Raw genomic sequence first — 17,284 nt, 5'->3', positions numbered from 1 at the left:
GACTCTGTCTCTAAAAAAATTAAAAGAAAAATAAATTTTAAAAGAGTCAAGTTTTTGGCTGGGTGCAGTGGCTCACACCTGTAATCCCAGCACTTTAGGAGGCCAAGGTGGGTGGATCACTTGAGGTCAGGAGTTCGAGACTAGCCTGGCCAACATAGTGAAACCCTGTCTCTACTAAAAATACAAAAATTGGCCAGGTGTGGTGGCGCCCGCCTGTAGTCCCAGCTATTTGGGAGGCTGAGGTGCGAGGATTACTTGAGCCCAGGAGGCAGAGGTTGTAGTAAGCCAAGATTGCGACACTGCATTCCAGCCTGGGCAACAGAGTGAGACCCCGTGTCAAAAAAAAGAAAAAAAAAAGAGTCAAGTTTTTATTTTCACATGAAACACCACACATACACACAGACAAACGCTTATAGTGTATTTTGGAAGTGTTACATACACAGCTATAAGAAGAAAGGCAAAAGAGTTGCTGTCAGATAGACATAGGTTCAAATCCTGGTTCTACCACTTCAAGTTCTATCGTGTCAGTCAAGTTACTTCAACTCTTTAAGTCTCGGTTTCCTCATTTGTGAGAACGCAGGTTATAACATATAATGAAAGAAAATTACTGCAAGGACTACATACTATATGTAAACCAATAACCACAGAAGTTTTGCCGTCATACAAGTGCATGTACTGCACTTGCCTTGGACTCTATGGCAGTGGTAAACTTCCGAATGCTGATCCCTGTAGATCTTCATGGAAAAAGATGTTTATCTCAGTACACTGTCCCTGTACACAGATCTTCCATAAAGACACATATTTCACATATTTATGTTTTGGGTCAAGGGGTAAAGCAAGTAACGTGAAAATGCTTGTATGTATTTTGATGAAAAGGTCTTTTTGAGGATGAGGCATTTGAGAATCTTACTTATTTTTTCCCCTCATTTAAAAATCTATTTGAGAATGGGCATGGTGACTCATACCTATAATCTCAGCACTTTAGGAGGCTGAGGTGGGAGAATCCCTTGAGTCCAGGAGTTCAAGACCAGCCTGGGTAACACAGAGAGACCCCCTCATCTCTACAAAAAAACCCCGAAAAAATTAGCTAGGCGTGGTGGCTTGCACCTGTGGTCTTAGCTAGTCAGGAGGCTGAGGTGGGAGGATTGCTTGAGCCCCAGAGATTGAGGCTGCAGTGAGCCGTGATTGTGCCACTGCATTACAGCCTGGGCAACAGAGCAAGACCTTGTCTTAAAAAAATAAAAAATAAAACTAAAAGTCTTTTTGGTTCTGTTTTTAAACCTTCCATTATTTTGAGATTCACAGGCTGCAGTTTATTAAGGGAAGAATTTGATAAAAAGAAACTGCCAAACCTCTAGAGATTGAATACATCTTTTACTGCGTGAAATTTATTCTAACGTATTTTATGTTTTGCCCATCACTTAAAAATAAAGAAAAAAAAATTGACGCCTAGAGTTTTCGAAATCTGGCAAATATAAAGGCCAATAATACAGCTACTTTGAAAATGGAAGTGCAGAACTTCCAAAAGTTAGGCAATATTGAGAAGCAAAAGAGACTAAGACAGAAGTTCAGATAATGATGCAATAAATGGTCAGGGGTTCAGTGTACAAGAGGGAAGGGATGAGACAGAGATAGCTTCTTGCTTTCAGCTGCAGACTGTAAGGAAACAAATGCTGAGGCACTAACACTGTTTCTAAACCCAGATTTCTGGGTTTTAAGATGATTGTTCTTATACAGCTAATAGCAGAATTCTGGACAATGAGTTAACTGCATTTTCAGCTTGTGTTAAGTTGACAAAAATTAACATGGCTTAATTAAATTATTCTTCATTACTTTATCTTTTAAAAGTGGTTATGGGTTACTTCATTTGTCACCCACAAAAAGATTGCTATCCTCTGCCAAATTCAGCATCAGAGAATATCTTTAATGGAACTGCTTTGATAAAACCTTGGCACCACACATCCCTCAGTTCCAAACTGGAGCTCCAAGTGTGGCCAAGTATGAATTTACTGGACCCCTTAAACATAAAATGCAATCAATAGGTTCTCCTCTTTCCCACCGTAAGCTTACACTTCTTGGAATCACCACTTTCGTGGTCCCAGAAGAACTGTTATAGTTGGCCAAACCATCTATGACCCAAAACAGCCACTATTTATCAGCCCAACGTTCTGGTTCCCACACTTTGTTTCCATATTAACTCTGAAACTACTTGGATGATTTTTCGAGACACTGAAATCAAGTGTTTACACTATTTCTAACCTGTCAAAACACATTCACACACACTGCCTTACTTTCCCTTCTGAAAAATTAAATGAATGACAGTGAAAATGCATCTCTTCATTACCCTATCCTGCTTCTCCAGCCCATGTTCCCTGTGTCCAGGATCCCACCACTACACATCCTTTGGGTCAGGCACAAACCTGGAAGTCACTCTTGACTCCTCCTTCTCCTTGACCACCACCCAACCACTAGATGCAGTTGGATCCATCTCTAAATGGTTACTTTTTTCTTGTTCTGTCTCCTAAGATCAAGGCCACCATTATCTCCTGTCTGGATCACACTGCAACAGCCTCGGTGGACCTGGCTTCTCCAATATACTCTCCACACTGCAGACTGCCATGCTTAAAACTTCACACACACTCCACTAACATTAAGCAAAGTTCAAACACACACAGTGTCCTTTACAATCTGGACTCATGCCCAACATTCCCACCTCATTCCTTACCAACCTAAATCCTTCCCCAGCATCCTATACTTTGAACTTCTTGGAACTTCCTGAACCTGACAAACTTTTCCATACATCTAAGCCTCTGTTAAACTGCTTCACTGACTATCCTTCAGTACTCCATAAAGCGGTCATTTCCCCCAGGAAAGCAACACAACATCTACCCACCTGCACCCCCCACCCAACCCCGCCAGATTAGAAACCTGTCCTGTGCATCCCCAGCAAATTCAGAGTTCACTTCCGTTACACTGTGCAGGCACTGCTCAGCTTGTCACTGACCCCCATCAGACTGGGCGCAAAGTGAAGAAAAGGATTATGTCTTATTCATAAGTACCTAGAGCTTAGCACTAATGTGCAACATGTGCTTTTGGAAGGTGCTCAATAAATGCTTCTATCTATTAAGGTACAGGTTTTATGTAATTTTACAATGAGAAATCTGAGGAAGAAGGCAGCTGAGTGACTTGTCTGATGTCACAGAACTAGTTCAAAGAAGAGGTGAGACTGAAGCCACACCTTGTGATTCCTGCCCTGTGGGACACAGCACTAGACTGCCATGGTTGTAGTTTCAAAGGCTAAACACTCCAAAGCAATAGAGGAACAGTGCTGGCAGTGTTAGCAAATCTGAATGACAGCTTTCCCTATGGTGGACACAGAATAAGCCTTACATTCAGTGGGCCTGTAAGCAGTCACATTCTTAGGCAAGGTCCATCCTTTCTACCAGCCATAAATCTTTAAGTTATACCATACCTTTTTCCTCCGTCACATGGTGAAGTAACTTCTCAAGTCCAGGAAGTTTCAGCAACAAGATGCAATTTGGAAACATGTTATCCACCACAACTTGATCAAGGGGCTGAAACTTCCCCTGAAAAAACACTTTAGTTAGTTGGAAAGCAAGCATTTCATTCAACAAAGACATTCAGAAAAAAAGAGAAAAAGACACATTTACTCATGACTGGGCCTTTAAACTTAGTGCAGAGCCACCTATTCCATCTAAGGAATCCCTACAATGGGACAGGCTCTAGGACGGACCCCAGCTCCCTTTAGGAAGTACCTGTGAGCACTGTGGTCCCACGCAGCACACCATCTACCTCAGGTGTACAGTCCCCAAATGAAACGGGGAACAAAATCAATCAATAAAAGCACTGGAAGCCACAGAAGCTTGCAAAGATGGTGGAGACTGCCTGGGGCTGGTCCAACCCATTCAATTTGAAGAACCAGCTGTGGTCACAGAGCAAGAGTCCTGACTATCACATTGGAACAAGCCCAGACCAGGCTCAGACATACATCTGCCTCCCCATCGTCACTCTAGGGATGATGAAAGAAGCACCCACCACAAAAAGAAAATACAAAAGTGAATCTACCCCTGTCAGAGCTGCCTGACAATGCTTCCAAATTTAGACCAGAATAAAAGAAAAGACAGCCAGAGAGAGAAGTCCTGGGAAGCTGCAGACAGGCTAAATCAGGCTCAGCCACAGAAGTTTATACGGCCTGGTTGCCAATGGGCCAGAAGTGCAGACCATATGGATTCACAACATCATTCTTCGGAATTAGGTCCAGTTTTTCTTAACTGTACTAGTAGCAAGTAGAGATGAAGTTTGTCTAAATTAAGGTATTAGCCCCCTGATTTGGGGTCACCAGACTGTACCAGATGTATGGCCTTGCCCATGCCCCACTTCTAGCTCATTCTATCTCTCGTGTACTGACAACTCCTCCTGAAGACACAAAAACTGTGTCTGATCAATTTCTGCAAATGCAGCTTTCTTGGGTTTTAAGGGTAAAATCTTTTCAATCATTTGGGAGCACATGTGATAGCTTGCCATACTTTCTCTTAGGTTAACTAGTGCCATGAACTATCTCAATTTAAATATTCTTTTTCCTTCAAATAGTAAGAATAATGCATAGATTTTTCCCAAGTCTTACTGTCCTTAGATTTCTACCTTAAATCTTTAGTCTTCCATGATCAATCAATATGTTAAATATTTGACTACTCTAAAACAATATTTATATGTAATGGACTACCACACAGTCATGATACAAAATAATTTCATAATTAACTAGCGTTTCATTCTTATTTTTATTTACCGTATATACATTGAAGGAAATGCAATAAGCAACCTGCCTTGACTATAAAGCTAGTAGCAGTGGGATACCCAGAAAAAAAGTTATTTTTACTGATGTTAAAATAAAGTTTAAAAGAAAAGGTCACATTTCAAAAGTGTGTATCTAATTTTTAACTTAATAGGAAATGATCATGTCTAAAATGCAGAGAAGGAAATACCCAAACATCTCAAGTATTACTTTAAAGGGCATTTCTGGCACTTGGGAAGACGTGTTTGGGAAGTATGACAGTTTAAAATGAAAGCCAAAGACCATCCTGAACAGCATTTCTGCTTCATTCTGCACCTGTCAACGTGAGTTCCATAGCACCCCAGAGGCACCCAGAGTGCCAGGATAGGGTTAATCCCTCAGAGTCATGGTCCTAATGGGAGATGGAGAAATGCTATCAAAAAGGGGAGGGGAGCCTTAAGTGCAGATCAATACATGTGCTGAGGCTGGTTGGTGTCTTTCTGCTTATTAATTTATCCTAGAAAACACCACATAGGTGAGCCACTGAAGTTTTCAAATTCCTCACTGAATATTCCCCAGGGCCTTCCTGGTGGTGATTAGGACCATTTCTGTTCCTTAAAGACATGAGGCTTACCAGCCTCACAGCTTGTGTGCCCTCGTTATACTGGCCATCACAGTAGCTTCCAGATCAAGGGACTCATGATTAAACGAAGGGATAAAACTTCACTAATCCACAGTGAAGGGCAGAGGGCAGGGAAGGAGGAGGCTAAAAGAGGCTAAGCTGCATCAAGAGAAAGCATGCATTGATACTTTATGACTTTCAGCATTTATAGCAACTTAAATTAATTTACCTATCAAATGGAGGTTTCAGGAATTTGGTCTAAGGATTAAGCAAGAAATTTGTAAGTGTTCAAACTTTATGCAAACATGAGAGTCCAAAAAAACCAGATTCTTCTAAGCAGTTTGAGTAACACTTATCACTTAAAATTATTAATTAGAAGATTTTCCAACTATGGTTGATGGATCCCTGGGTCATGAAGTACCCAAGCTCAAAGCTATTTTCCTAATACTGCTAAGATGCTATCTGCATTTTCACTGTGTGGATCTGCGCTGATGATTCAAATGCAATGGTGGGTAAAACTGCTGGCTCCTTAGCACGAGTCTGCTGGCGGCACCAGACTGTCCTAGTCATCATTTGGATCCTCACTGCCATTTATGTGCAGTCTAAAAAATGCCAGTATCACTTAAGAATATCCTTGAGTAAGTAGTAAAAGCAATTAATTTTACTTAAATCTTGAATCTTGAACACAAGTCTTGTAAATTATCTGTGATGAAAGTGAGGTATGGCTAAAGGCCTTTGGATGCTTAACCAAAGGTAAGCTGATTACCAGGAAGAGCATGTTCTCCTGGGGCTGGCTTAGTTGCAAGCAGAACCAGCTGCTTTTTCACGGATACCATTTTTATTTGAAAAACCCACTATGAATTATGGTGATTCAGGCCCGGTATTAGGCAGAATATGAATGAAGTGAGCCTGTCATTTCAAGGGAAAGATTAACAGTATTTGCAGTCAATAATAAAATTTGAGCTTTCAAGCAAAAATCAGAATTGTAGAATATTTCTATCTGCCACTATGACAGCTTCTCAATACCTAAAGAGCTTTCTGATGAGATCAGTGGTAACATTAACCAAAGGGAGTGTGTGTATGTGTGTGTGTGTGTGTGTGTGTATATAAAATGAGATGTGTCAACATTTGGAAGATATGCATAACTCAACAAATCAGTATTTTCCAAATGACCAAAGCATAATGTTACAAAATCATACACGGGTAAAAAGATCCTTTTTTGAGACGGAGTCTCGCTCTGTCGCCCAGGCTGGAGTACAGTGGTGTGATTTCAGCTCACTGCAAGCTCCGTCTCCCAGGTTCACACCATTCTCCTGCCTCCCTCCTGAATAGCTGGGACTACAGGCACCTGCCACCACGCCCGGCTAATTTTTTGTATTTTTAGTAGAGACGGGGTTTCACCGTGTTAGCCAGGATGGTCTCGATCTCCTGACCTCGAGATCCACCAGCCTCGGCCTCCCAAAGTGCTGACATTACAGGTGTGTGCAACCGCGCCCGGCCAAGAAAGATCCATTTTAAGTGCAAGATAGACCAATGGATTTTAATGTAACAGAGCATAAAAAGTTAACTGACAAAGTTTCAGATTCCACATTGCAACTAAACTTTAAAAAACTACCACTTGTTGATTTTTTAGGTAGTATTAAAGAAAAATATCCATAATAATCTAAAAAGGCTGTAACATTATTTCTTCCTTTTCTAACTACAAAGATGTACGGGGCCGTATATTTTTCATATAATCTCACCAAAATAACATACGGAAACAGACTGAATGCAGAACCAGATATAAGAATCCAGTTGTCTTCTAGTTAAGCCAAACACTAAACAGATTCGCAAAAATGCAAAAATGTCACATGCCTCATTAAATTTGGTTGTTTCAATAAAAAATGTGTTATTTATGTTAACATGTAATGGTCTTATTATTTTTAACTTTTAAATAAATAATTTTTAAATTTCTCAGTTTTAATTTCTAAGAGTGAGTATTGCTAGAACCCACAGAAACATAAGCTCTTTGGAACCCTTAATAATTTTAATTGTAAATATATCCTGAGACCAAAATATTACAGAAATTCTGGCTAAAATTATTACTATTAGTAAGCTGTGTCTTTATTTCTATTCCAAAGGTAAATTTTATCCATCTGGGATTCCTTAAGTCTCAACTAGCACATCCCCATTAATGAGCTTCTACTGGACCTGCCCCAGGTTACCTATTCCACAGTATCTCACTAAAGAAGATACATTTTTCCTCTCCTAAGACATGTGGTCAATTTTTAAATACCTGTTTTGTATTTCAAAGGTAAGGAATACTTAATGATAAAGGGGTGTTAGTTGTTGGCTTTGTCAAGCAGTAAGGTGCATAGCACAGTGAGTTAGGCAAGTCAGAGGTCACAAGCAAGCCAGGGGCAGACTGGATCAAGAGTAAAGTACTGCTTCTCTGGCCTGTGCAGTAGTGCTCTGTCCTGCACTGGCCCATATATGACTCATGTTTTTTCTAGTTACTGTATTAGATCTGAAGATAGAATCCACCTTTGGATCATTAAAAGCAGAGAGAGGAGATCAAGCAAAAATAGTTGATTCTGTTTCCTCACTGTGGATGCCCCAAACTGGAAACTCACCTCCTTATCAGCCTTTATGAGGTAGTGGAGAAGCAGAAATAGAGGATCCACAGGTGTGGCGAAGTGGAGAAGACCTCCTGCAGATTACAAAAAGGACGAAGGGAATTAAACGCCTTGGAAAGACAATGTGGCTATTTCACCTTAATCTCAAAGTGAAAAACAGTGTTGAAAAATATATGTGAAATTCCAAACTCAAATCTCTTCTTATACAGGTCTGAGAGTCTATGTGATTCTCTCAAAAGGCAGAATGTGCTCTGTGAGATTTTACTCCAAAGAGCTTCAAATCCCTGTGTGGAGAGGAGAATCAAGACCCTGAAGTCGATCTTTAACTTTCCATTTCTTCTTTAGAAATCATTTTTAACACAGCCTCCCAACCCCCTGCAAAAAGAGGGGTTAGGAGGAAGCACAGGCAGAATGAGAACACAGCAATGTTAGGAAACCTGTATAGTCAGTCTATCTATAAAGCTGCAGTAAAATGTAATTTCCTGTGCTTTTGAGGACAAAGCCATGGGAAAGCAGTGCCATTCTCTCTATACACAGTCCCTTCTGTAGTCTGTGGGCAGCAGGATGTGGGATGCTTTGAATACCCACTGACTGCCCCCACCCTAGAACATGAGGCAGAACAGTTCCATTGGCCTACTCCTCCTTTAGTCAGCACTGTCCCCAAATTAAGGGAACACCACAAGAAACAGAACTTTGGTGCTGGGGGGTGTATGTGTGTATGGGGGTGGGGGAGCACGTGGGCAGGCAGGTATATGACAAAGCATTTTAAAGAAACTTTGTTAAGTTCGAGCCTATGTTAGAAGCCATATCAGTATTCAGTTTCAAGGAAATAACATGCTAAAAACACAAAGATCCTCAAAAGAGTTTCCAATCAACATGGTATGTGCCCCATGTACAAACCTAACTTCTAACTCAGGACATGTCACCGTTTTAGGAGTCAAATCAGAGTTGCTAGCTTAAAATTTCCTACCGTCTAAGACACACAGGAGATGACCTAACCTTAGTGCTTAAATGAGCTTTCCTTTCTCTTGATTAAACCTGCTCTGATGCCAAGGAAGGCTAAATCAGTGACCAGACTCCCAACCCCGTGACAGACCCACAACCCCACGTGTGAAGAATAGAAAAGCTGCAGTATGTGTTTAGTTATTAGAAATGCTTACACTAGTCACCTACCTGATTGAACTGACTGATTTATAAACCAAGAATGGTGTTTTTCCTTGAAAACTTTTACTTCAAACAGCTGCTGTAGACACATATTGAACAAGTAAATGGCTCCTTCTCCTGTTAAGACAAATCTGTCTTTTATTTGTAAGTTTTCTCACACACACACACCCCAAAAGACTATCCAGTATCTCTGAGGAATGTTTCTAATATGAACATAAACATACACAGGTCTATTCTAAAATTTCCTTGATTCCAAGGAAAGCTTATAGCTATTATACATAGATGGTAATTTTCCAGCTCCATAATCCTCACTGGACTTAAACCAAAAAATCAAAAAGTGCAAGTCATTTATCTTAACTGCTACAAAGCCTGTCCTTAAATCCTCCATCAGATCAAGAGGGAATATCCATTCCTAAACTATCAAAACACAATAGTTCAGCCATATGACATGAGCTGGCACATGGGTCCCTGCCTCTGGGCAGTGTGTGGCTCTCTCCACACAGGGTCTAAGACAGGGACCAAGCCATGGACCCCACAGGCCATCCCTAAGTGAGAAAGACAGACATGCTTGAAGCCATAGGGAGTGAGTAAAGCTTTATTCAACTGAATGAATTTTTTCCTTTTCTGTCTTAACCAAAAAAAAAAAAAAAGGGAGGAGGCAGAAGAGGGTGAAGACTGTGCACATCTGCATGTTTTATCACTTCAACTAATGAAAAAAAATTCTTTTAACCATAGCACAATCTCTGGAGACAAGGATGCTGCGTTTAACTCTATCTTCACCATATGCTGGGCACATGCCCTTGGGGAAGTTACATAAACCTTCCTGTGGCTGTTTCCACACCTGTAAAATGGGGACAATACTGAACATCCTCATAGGGTTTTATAAGAATTAAAAAAAGAACACATGTAAATTTCCTGAACCAATACTTGGCACATGGTAAGAACTCAGCAAATGTTAGCCTTTACTTTCCCACTGCCAATGTAGCAAATAAAAACATTTGTTCCTCTGTGGTCTATGAGCATTTAGATAAAACAGAAATTTTAAAAGAGGGCTGGCTTTCTTCTGTACCTGTACTTTTCTTAAATGCTTTAGAACCTTTACTGCTACCTAAAACTTCTCTTCAAGAAATATTTCTCACCTCAACTTAGTCTGATATATAACTAAGAATTCTAAATATAGCTGACCAATTACAGTCAATTTCATTTTGAAGAAAAGAACACTGGAGAAAGTCAGGAATGTGTTTCTTCTCTTGTTGCTTCTATTTACATGTCTCTATAACAACAAGGCACTACCCATTGGCCCTCCCGTACTTTTACTATTCAGTATTACTGTCACCAGGAGAAACCTCTAATATGGCAAGTATCGGGTGTCTATGCAAAACCTTATAAATTAATGGAAAAACAATTACACACAGAGATAAACACTATCACCCATATCACTCCATATTTAGAATACATTTTAATATTTTTGCCTAAAAAATGTGAAGACAAAACTGAAAATGCACTGAATATAAAGTTAAAATAAAATTGTTTTTCAATAAAATATGAATCTCTTCAATATACAATGCTTATCATAAAAAAAAATCATCCCGACAGAGAAAAAAATGTACTACTTTTTGGTCAGAAGAAAATAGGGAAGTATAGCTAAAACTGAAACTAATCAAAATCTTGGCATGTCAAGTAAAAGCCTTCTGTTTTTGTTTTTGTTTGTTTAATTCTGGTTGTTTATTTTACTTTATAAGATAAAATGAATAAAAATGGAGGCTAATGTTGAATAACTACTCTAAGAAAAGTTGGCTTAAAGAAGCCAAAGAAAATTAATCTGATTTTAAAGAGACTCAAACATGCTACTTTTTTGTTTTGCCAGTATTTCTGATGGCTGAATAGTTCTGTGAAATAAAATTATGAGAAGAAATTGTTTAAATGTTTAAGTCAAATGAATTATCTGGGAAGACTAGTAATGTCATCAGCTTGATTTCTTCTCATCATGGTGCCATCTTAACTTTAAAAGCTATTCAGAAAGAGCAAAAGCAAGGACACAAAGACATAAAAGTATATATACTCATTAGCCACAACATTCAAGAACATTCAAGTTATGAGAAGAGAACTTACCTGAACACGGGTTAACCAGTTTTACAAACATTAGCCCACTTTTCATCTTCTTTGAAGCATCTTTTAAATATTCTGAAAATAAACCATGAATATCTAAAATTAAAACACACAACTGCTTTGTTGCTCACCTTACTTTATCCTGTTTTCCTTTCTTCTACTTACACAACTTTTCTAAGATTTTTAACTCAACTTATCACTTACAAATGATGTGATCTTGAGCAAATTACCAATTTCTCTGCAAGCTGCAGTTGAATTTCAGGTAGTTTAAATTTATTTCTATGAGGAATAATGAGAAGCAGGGGTCTAGAATCAGAAGGCCTGGGTGATAATCTTGGCTTAGCCACTTGGATAGCTTTGTCACCTTAGGCAAGAGTCTTAATCTCCTGTCTCAAATGCCATTTATAGAATGATAATAATAGTATACTTGTTCTTCAAAGTATCAAATTAGCCAATCTACTGAAAACATTAAAATAATCAGGCAAATAGAAACATGAAATAAATGATAGCTATTATTAGTAGTACTATCATTTGTAATTGTTACTGTTATTATGAAGTAGAGAATTGTAAACATATTTACCTGAAACTTACATTTTTTACACAATTAAAAATATAAGTTGCCTAATTTTTTTTTTTAGGCAACTTATATTTTTTTTTCTTTGCCTAATTTTCAAGTGGGATATTTGGCTTTTTTGTTGTTGTTGTTACTACTTTGTGAGGTATCTTTATATACTAAGGATATCAACTATGTTTTTAATCCTGCTCATAATGACTTTTGTCATATAAAAGATAAAAAATCTTCATGCAATCATATCAATCTTTTTCATTATGGTTGTATCCTTTATATCACACTTAGAAAGGCCTTTTCTTAAGATTATGTGAATTGCCTGTATTTTCATCTAATATTTAGAATATATTTCATCTAATATTTATATTTTTAACTTATCTGGACTACATCTGGGTATAAGATATTAAGAGGAAATCCAATTTAAATATTTTTTTCGATGAGTTAACCAGTTGTACCAAAACCATCAAGTTTTTATCACACAAATTAAAACATAATAACCATGACTATTTTATTGGTAACACTCATCATATATTTTGAGTGGCATATTCATGGAACTCTCAAAATGTCCCTATTACCAAAAGGAACAATGGGGCTCTGATTAGTAAGGGGGCATAGCAACAATTTACCAAAGAGAGCAAAAGAGAAAGGATGAAAGAAAGGAGATTTTACTCTCTTTTATTTTTCTATGGCCCCCACTCCCTTTACTCTACTTCAGATCTTCATAAGCTTAAATAGAGCAGACATATTTTAGAAGTTGGCTTACCCATGAATGGTTAAAATACGACCATTTTTTTCTTAAACTAATAGTGACATTAAGTATCTACAGAAAAAAAAAAAAAAGAGATTTCTACTTTCCACCAAGATGGAATAACAGGAATTCAATTAACCCTCTGAAACAACAACAACAAAAATCCACAAAACACCAGACAAAATATATGAAACAACTATTCTCAAGGCACTACACACAAGCCATGCAGGAGTCCCTGAGAGGTGGGAAACAAATTAGATGAGCCCTATGATTGCCCAGCTTACTGCTTTAAAAGAGTTTCCAGGCCACAGTGCAAAAAGGGAGAACACAGTAAAGCCTCGCTGACTCGCTGAATTGAAGAGATGATGCTGAGAATTCCAGTGACACCAAGGTGGTTAGTGTTCACAGGTCAGCACACACGAAAGGAGAGGGCTAAAAAGAAACAAGACCCCAAAGATCTGCAGAGGGTCCTACTTAAGTAGGATCAGTGCATGCATGTGATAAAACTACCCAAAAGCCAGGAGAAAACCCATCTAAACAGATTTGAGGGAACAGTACCTCACACTCCCTTAGGGTCTTGAATTGTGCCTAGTCCCAGACACACTGTAAAACCTCACAATTCAAAAGGGTATAGTACTCAAAAGGGCACTCAGTAGTAGGGAACAGTCAGCCCTATTTGCTGCTCTGGTCCCACCAAACTAATTATAAAAGCAAGACCTAAAAGTATCCAATTCTTTCAAAGTAACTGTGTCCTAGAATGAAGTTCAAGAATATTTATAGAAACACAAAAATACTCATCACCCAAAAGGACAAAATTCACAATGTCTGCCATCTAATCAAATACTATGAGGCATTCAAAGAAGCAGAAAAATATGGCCCAAAATGAGCAAACAGAATCAATTACTGAAAGAGGGGTATTAATATACAAGATAATAGAATTGATAGACGAAGGCTTTAGAAACAACATTCCTCATGGACAAGTTAATTAGAGACATAGAAGATCGCAAAAAAAACACCTAAACTGAATTTCTAAAGATGAAAAACACACTGGATAAAATTAATAGCTGAAGAAAAGATAAATGAACTTGAAGACACAGTAATAGAAACCATCTAGAAGATGGCCGAATAGGAACAGCTCCAGTCTCCAACTCCCAGCGCAAGCGACACAGAAGACCGGCGATTTCTGCATTTTCAACTGAGGTACTGGGTTCATCTCACTGGGGAGTGCCAGACGATCGGTGCTGGTCAGCTGCTGCAGCCCGACCAGCGAGAGCTGAAGCAGGGCGAGGCATTGCCTCACCTGGAAAGCGCAAGGGGGAAGGGAATCCCTTTTCCTAGCCAGGGGAACTGAGACACACAACACCTGGAAAATCGGGTAACTCCCACCCCAATACTGCGCTTTAAGCAGACAGGCACACCAGGAGATCATATCCCACACCTGGCCGGGAGTGTCCCACACCCACGGAGCCTCCCTCATTGCTAGCACAGCAGTCTGTGATCTACCGGCAAGGCAGCAGCGAGGCTGGGGGAGGGGCTCCCGCCATTGCTGAGGCTTAAGTAGGTAAACAAAGCTGCTGGGAAGCTCGAACTGGGTGGAGCTCACAGCAGCTCAAGGAAACCTGCCTGTCTCTGTAGACTCCACCTCTGGGGACAGGGCACAGTAAATAATAACAAACGCAGCAGCTCTGCAGACGCAAACGACTCTGTCTGACAGCTTTGAAGAGAGCAGTGGATCTCCCAACACGGAGGTTGAGATCTGAGAAGGGACAGACTCCCTGCTCAAGTGGGTCCCTGACCCCTGAGTAGCCTAACTGGGAGACATCCCCCACTAGGGGCAGTCTGACACACCACACCTCACAGGGTGGAGTACACCCCTGAGAGGAAGATTCCAAAGCAAGAATCAGACAGGTACACTCGCTGTTCAGAAATATTCTATCTCCTGCAGCCTCTGCTGCTGATACCCAGGCAAACAGGGTCTGGAGTGGACCTCAAGCAATCTCCTACAGCTACAACCTACAGCTGAGGATCCTGACTGTTAGAAGGAAAGCTATCAAACAGGAAGGACACCTACACCAAAACCCCATCAGTACATCACCATCATCAAAGACCAGAGGCAGATAAAACCACAAAGATGGGGAAAAAGCAGGGCAGAAAAGCTGGAAATTCAAAAAATAAGAGCGCATCTCCCCCGGCAAAGGAGCGCAGCTCATCGCCAGCAACGGATCAAAGCTGGACGGAGAATGACTTCGACGAGATGAGAGAAGAAGGCTTCAGTCCATCAAATTTCTCAGAGCTAAAGGAGGAATTACGTACCCAGCGCAAAGAAACTAAAAATCTTGAAAAAAAAGTAGAAGAATTGATGGCTAGAGTAATTAATGCAGAGAAGCTCACAAACGAAATGAAAGAGACGAAAACCATGGCACGAGAAATACATGACAAATGCACAAGCTTCAGTAACCGTCTCGATCAACTGGAAGAAAGAATGTCAGCGATGGAGGATCAAATGAATGAAATGAAGCGAGAAGAGAAACCAAAAGAAAAAAGAAGAAAAAGAAATGAACAAAGCCTGCAAGAAGTATGGGATTATGTAAAAAGACCAAATCTACGTCTGATTGGGGTGCCTGAAAGTGAGGGGGAAAATGGAACCAAGTTGGAAAACACTCTTCAGGATATCATCCAGGAGAACTTCCCCAACCTAGTAGGGCAGGCCAACATTCAAATCCAGGAAATACAGAGAACGCCACAAAGATACTCCTCGAGAAGAGCAACTCCAAGACACATAATTGCCAGATTCACCAAAGTTGAAATGAAGGAAAAAATCTTAAGGGCAGCCAGAGAGAAAGGTCGGGTTACCCACAAAGGGAAGCCCATCAGACTAACAGCAGATCTCTCGGCAGAAACTCTTCAAGCCAGAAGAGAGTGGGGGCCAATATTCAACATTCTTAAAGAAAAGAATTTTAAACCCAGAATTTTATATCCAGCCAAACTAAGTTTCATAAGTGAAGGAGAAATAAAATCCTTTACAGATAAGCAAATGCTTAGAGATTTTGTCACCACTAGGCCTGCCTTACAAGAGACCCTGAAGGAAGCACTAAACATGGAAAGGAACAACCGGTACCAGCCATTGCAAAAACATGCCAAAATGTAAAGACCATCAAGGCTAGGAAGAAACTGCATCAACTAACGAGCAAAATAACCAGTTAATATCATAATGGCAGGATCAAGTTCACACATAACAATCTTAACCTTAAATGTAAATGGACTAAATGCTCCAATTAAAAGACACAGACTGGCAAACTGGATAAAGAGTCAAGATCCATCAGTCTGCTGTATTCAGGAGACCCATCTCACACGCAGAGACATACATAGGCTCAAAATAAAGGGATGGAGGAAGATTTACCAAGCAAATGGAGAACACAAAAAAGCGGGGGTTGCAATACTAGTCTCTGATAAAACAGACTTTAAACCATCAAAGATCAAAAGAGACAAAGAAGGACATTACATAATGGTAAAGGGATCAATTCAACAGGAAGAGCTAACTATCCTAAATATATATGCACCCAATACAGGAGCACCCAGATTCATAAAGCAAGTCCTTAGAGACTTACAAAGAGACTTAGACTCCCATACAATAATCATGGGAGACTTCAACACTCCACTGTCAACATTAGACAGATCAACGAGACAGAAAGTTAACAAGGATATCCAGGAATTGAACTCATCTCTGCAGCAAGCAGACCTAATAGACATCTATAGAACTCTCCATCCCAAATCAACAGAATATACATTCTTCTCAGCACCACATCGTACTTACTCCAAAATTGACCACGTAATTGGAAGTAAAGCACTCCTCAGCAAATGTACAAGAACAGAAATTATAACAAACTGTCTCTCAGACCACAGTGCAATCAAATTAGAACTCAGGACTAAGAAACTCAATCAAAACCGCTCAACTACATGGAAACTGAACAACCTGCTCCTGAATGACTACTGGGTACATAACGAAATGAAGGCAGAAATAAAGATGTTCTTTGAAACCAATGAGAACAAAGATACAACATACCAGAATGTCTGGGACACATTTAAAGCAGTGTGTAGAGGGAAATTTATAGCACTAAATGCCCACAAGAGAAAGCAGGAAAGATCTAAAATTGACACTCTAACATCGCAATTAAAAGAACTAGAGAAGCAAGAGCAAACACATTCAAAAGCTAGCAGAAGGCAAGAAATAACTAAGATCAGAGCAGAACTGAAGGAGATAGAGACACAAAAAACCCTCCAAAAAATCAATGAATCCAGGAGTTGGTTTTTTGAAAAGATCAACAAAATTGACAGACCACTAGCAAGACTAATAAAGAAGAAAAGAGAGAAGAATCAAATCGACGCAATTAAAAATGATAAAGGGGATATCACCACCGACCCCACAGAAATACAAACTACCATCAGAGAATACTATAAACACCTCTACGCAAATCAACTGGAAAATCTAGAAGAAATGGATAATTTCCTGGACACTTACACTCTTCCAAGACTAAACCAGGAAGAAGTTGAATCCCTGAATAGACCAATAGTAGGCTCTGAAATTGAGGCAATAATTAATAGCCTACCAACCAAAAAAAGTCCAGGACCAGATGGATTCACAGCTGAATTCTACCAGAGGTACAAG

General features: G+C 39.6%; 1 protein-coding gene across 4 annotated transcripts in view; it reads right to left on the bottom strand.

The window, feature by feature from the left end:
- The window catches only part of RNASEH2B (ribonuclease H2 subunit B), a 78,641-nt gene that overhangs the window by 43,377 nt on the left and 17,980 nt on the right, over positions 1 to 17,284 (bottom strand). For 3 of the 4 annotated variants that reach the window (XM_007960435.3, XM_007960432.3, XM_073014357.1), the window contains 4 exons: positions 11,306 to 11,377; positions 9,203 to 9,310; positions 8,027 to 8,103; positions 3,473 to 3,587 (listed from right to left, as the gene is read on the bottom strand). In XM_007960435.3, the coding sequence (XP_007958626.2) occupies positions 3,473 to 3,587; positions 8,027 to 8,103; positions 9,203 to 9,310; positions 11,306 to 11,377 (372 nt within the window). Of the gene's footprint in view, positions 1 to 3,472; positions 3,588 to 8,026; positions 8,104 to 9,202; positions 9,325 to 11,305; positions 11,378 to 17,284 lie in introns of those variants that run through there. The other variant, XM_007960434.3, reaches the window with a different exon arrangement.

This window comes from Chlorocebus sabaeus, chromosome 3 (assembly GCF_047675955.1).
Source record: "Chlorocebus sabaeus isolate Y175 chromosome 3, mChlSab1.0.hap1, whole genome shotgun sequence".
Taxonomy (NCBI): Eukaryota; Metazoa; Chordata; class Mammalia; order Primates; family Cercopithecidae; genus Chlorocebus; species Chlorocebus sabaeus.
This window is presented reverse-complemented; position numbering and strand designations above follow the sequence as displayed.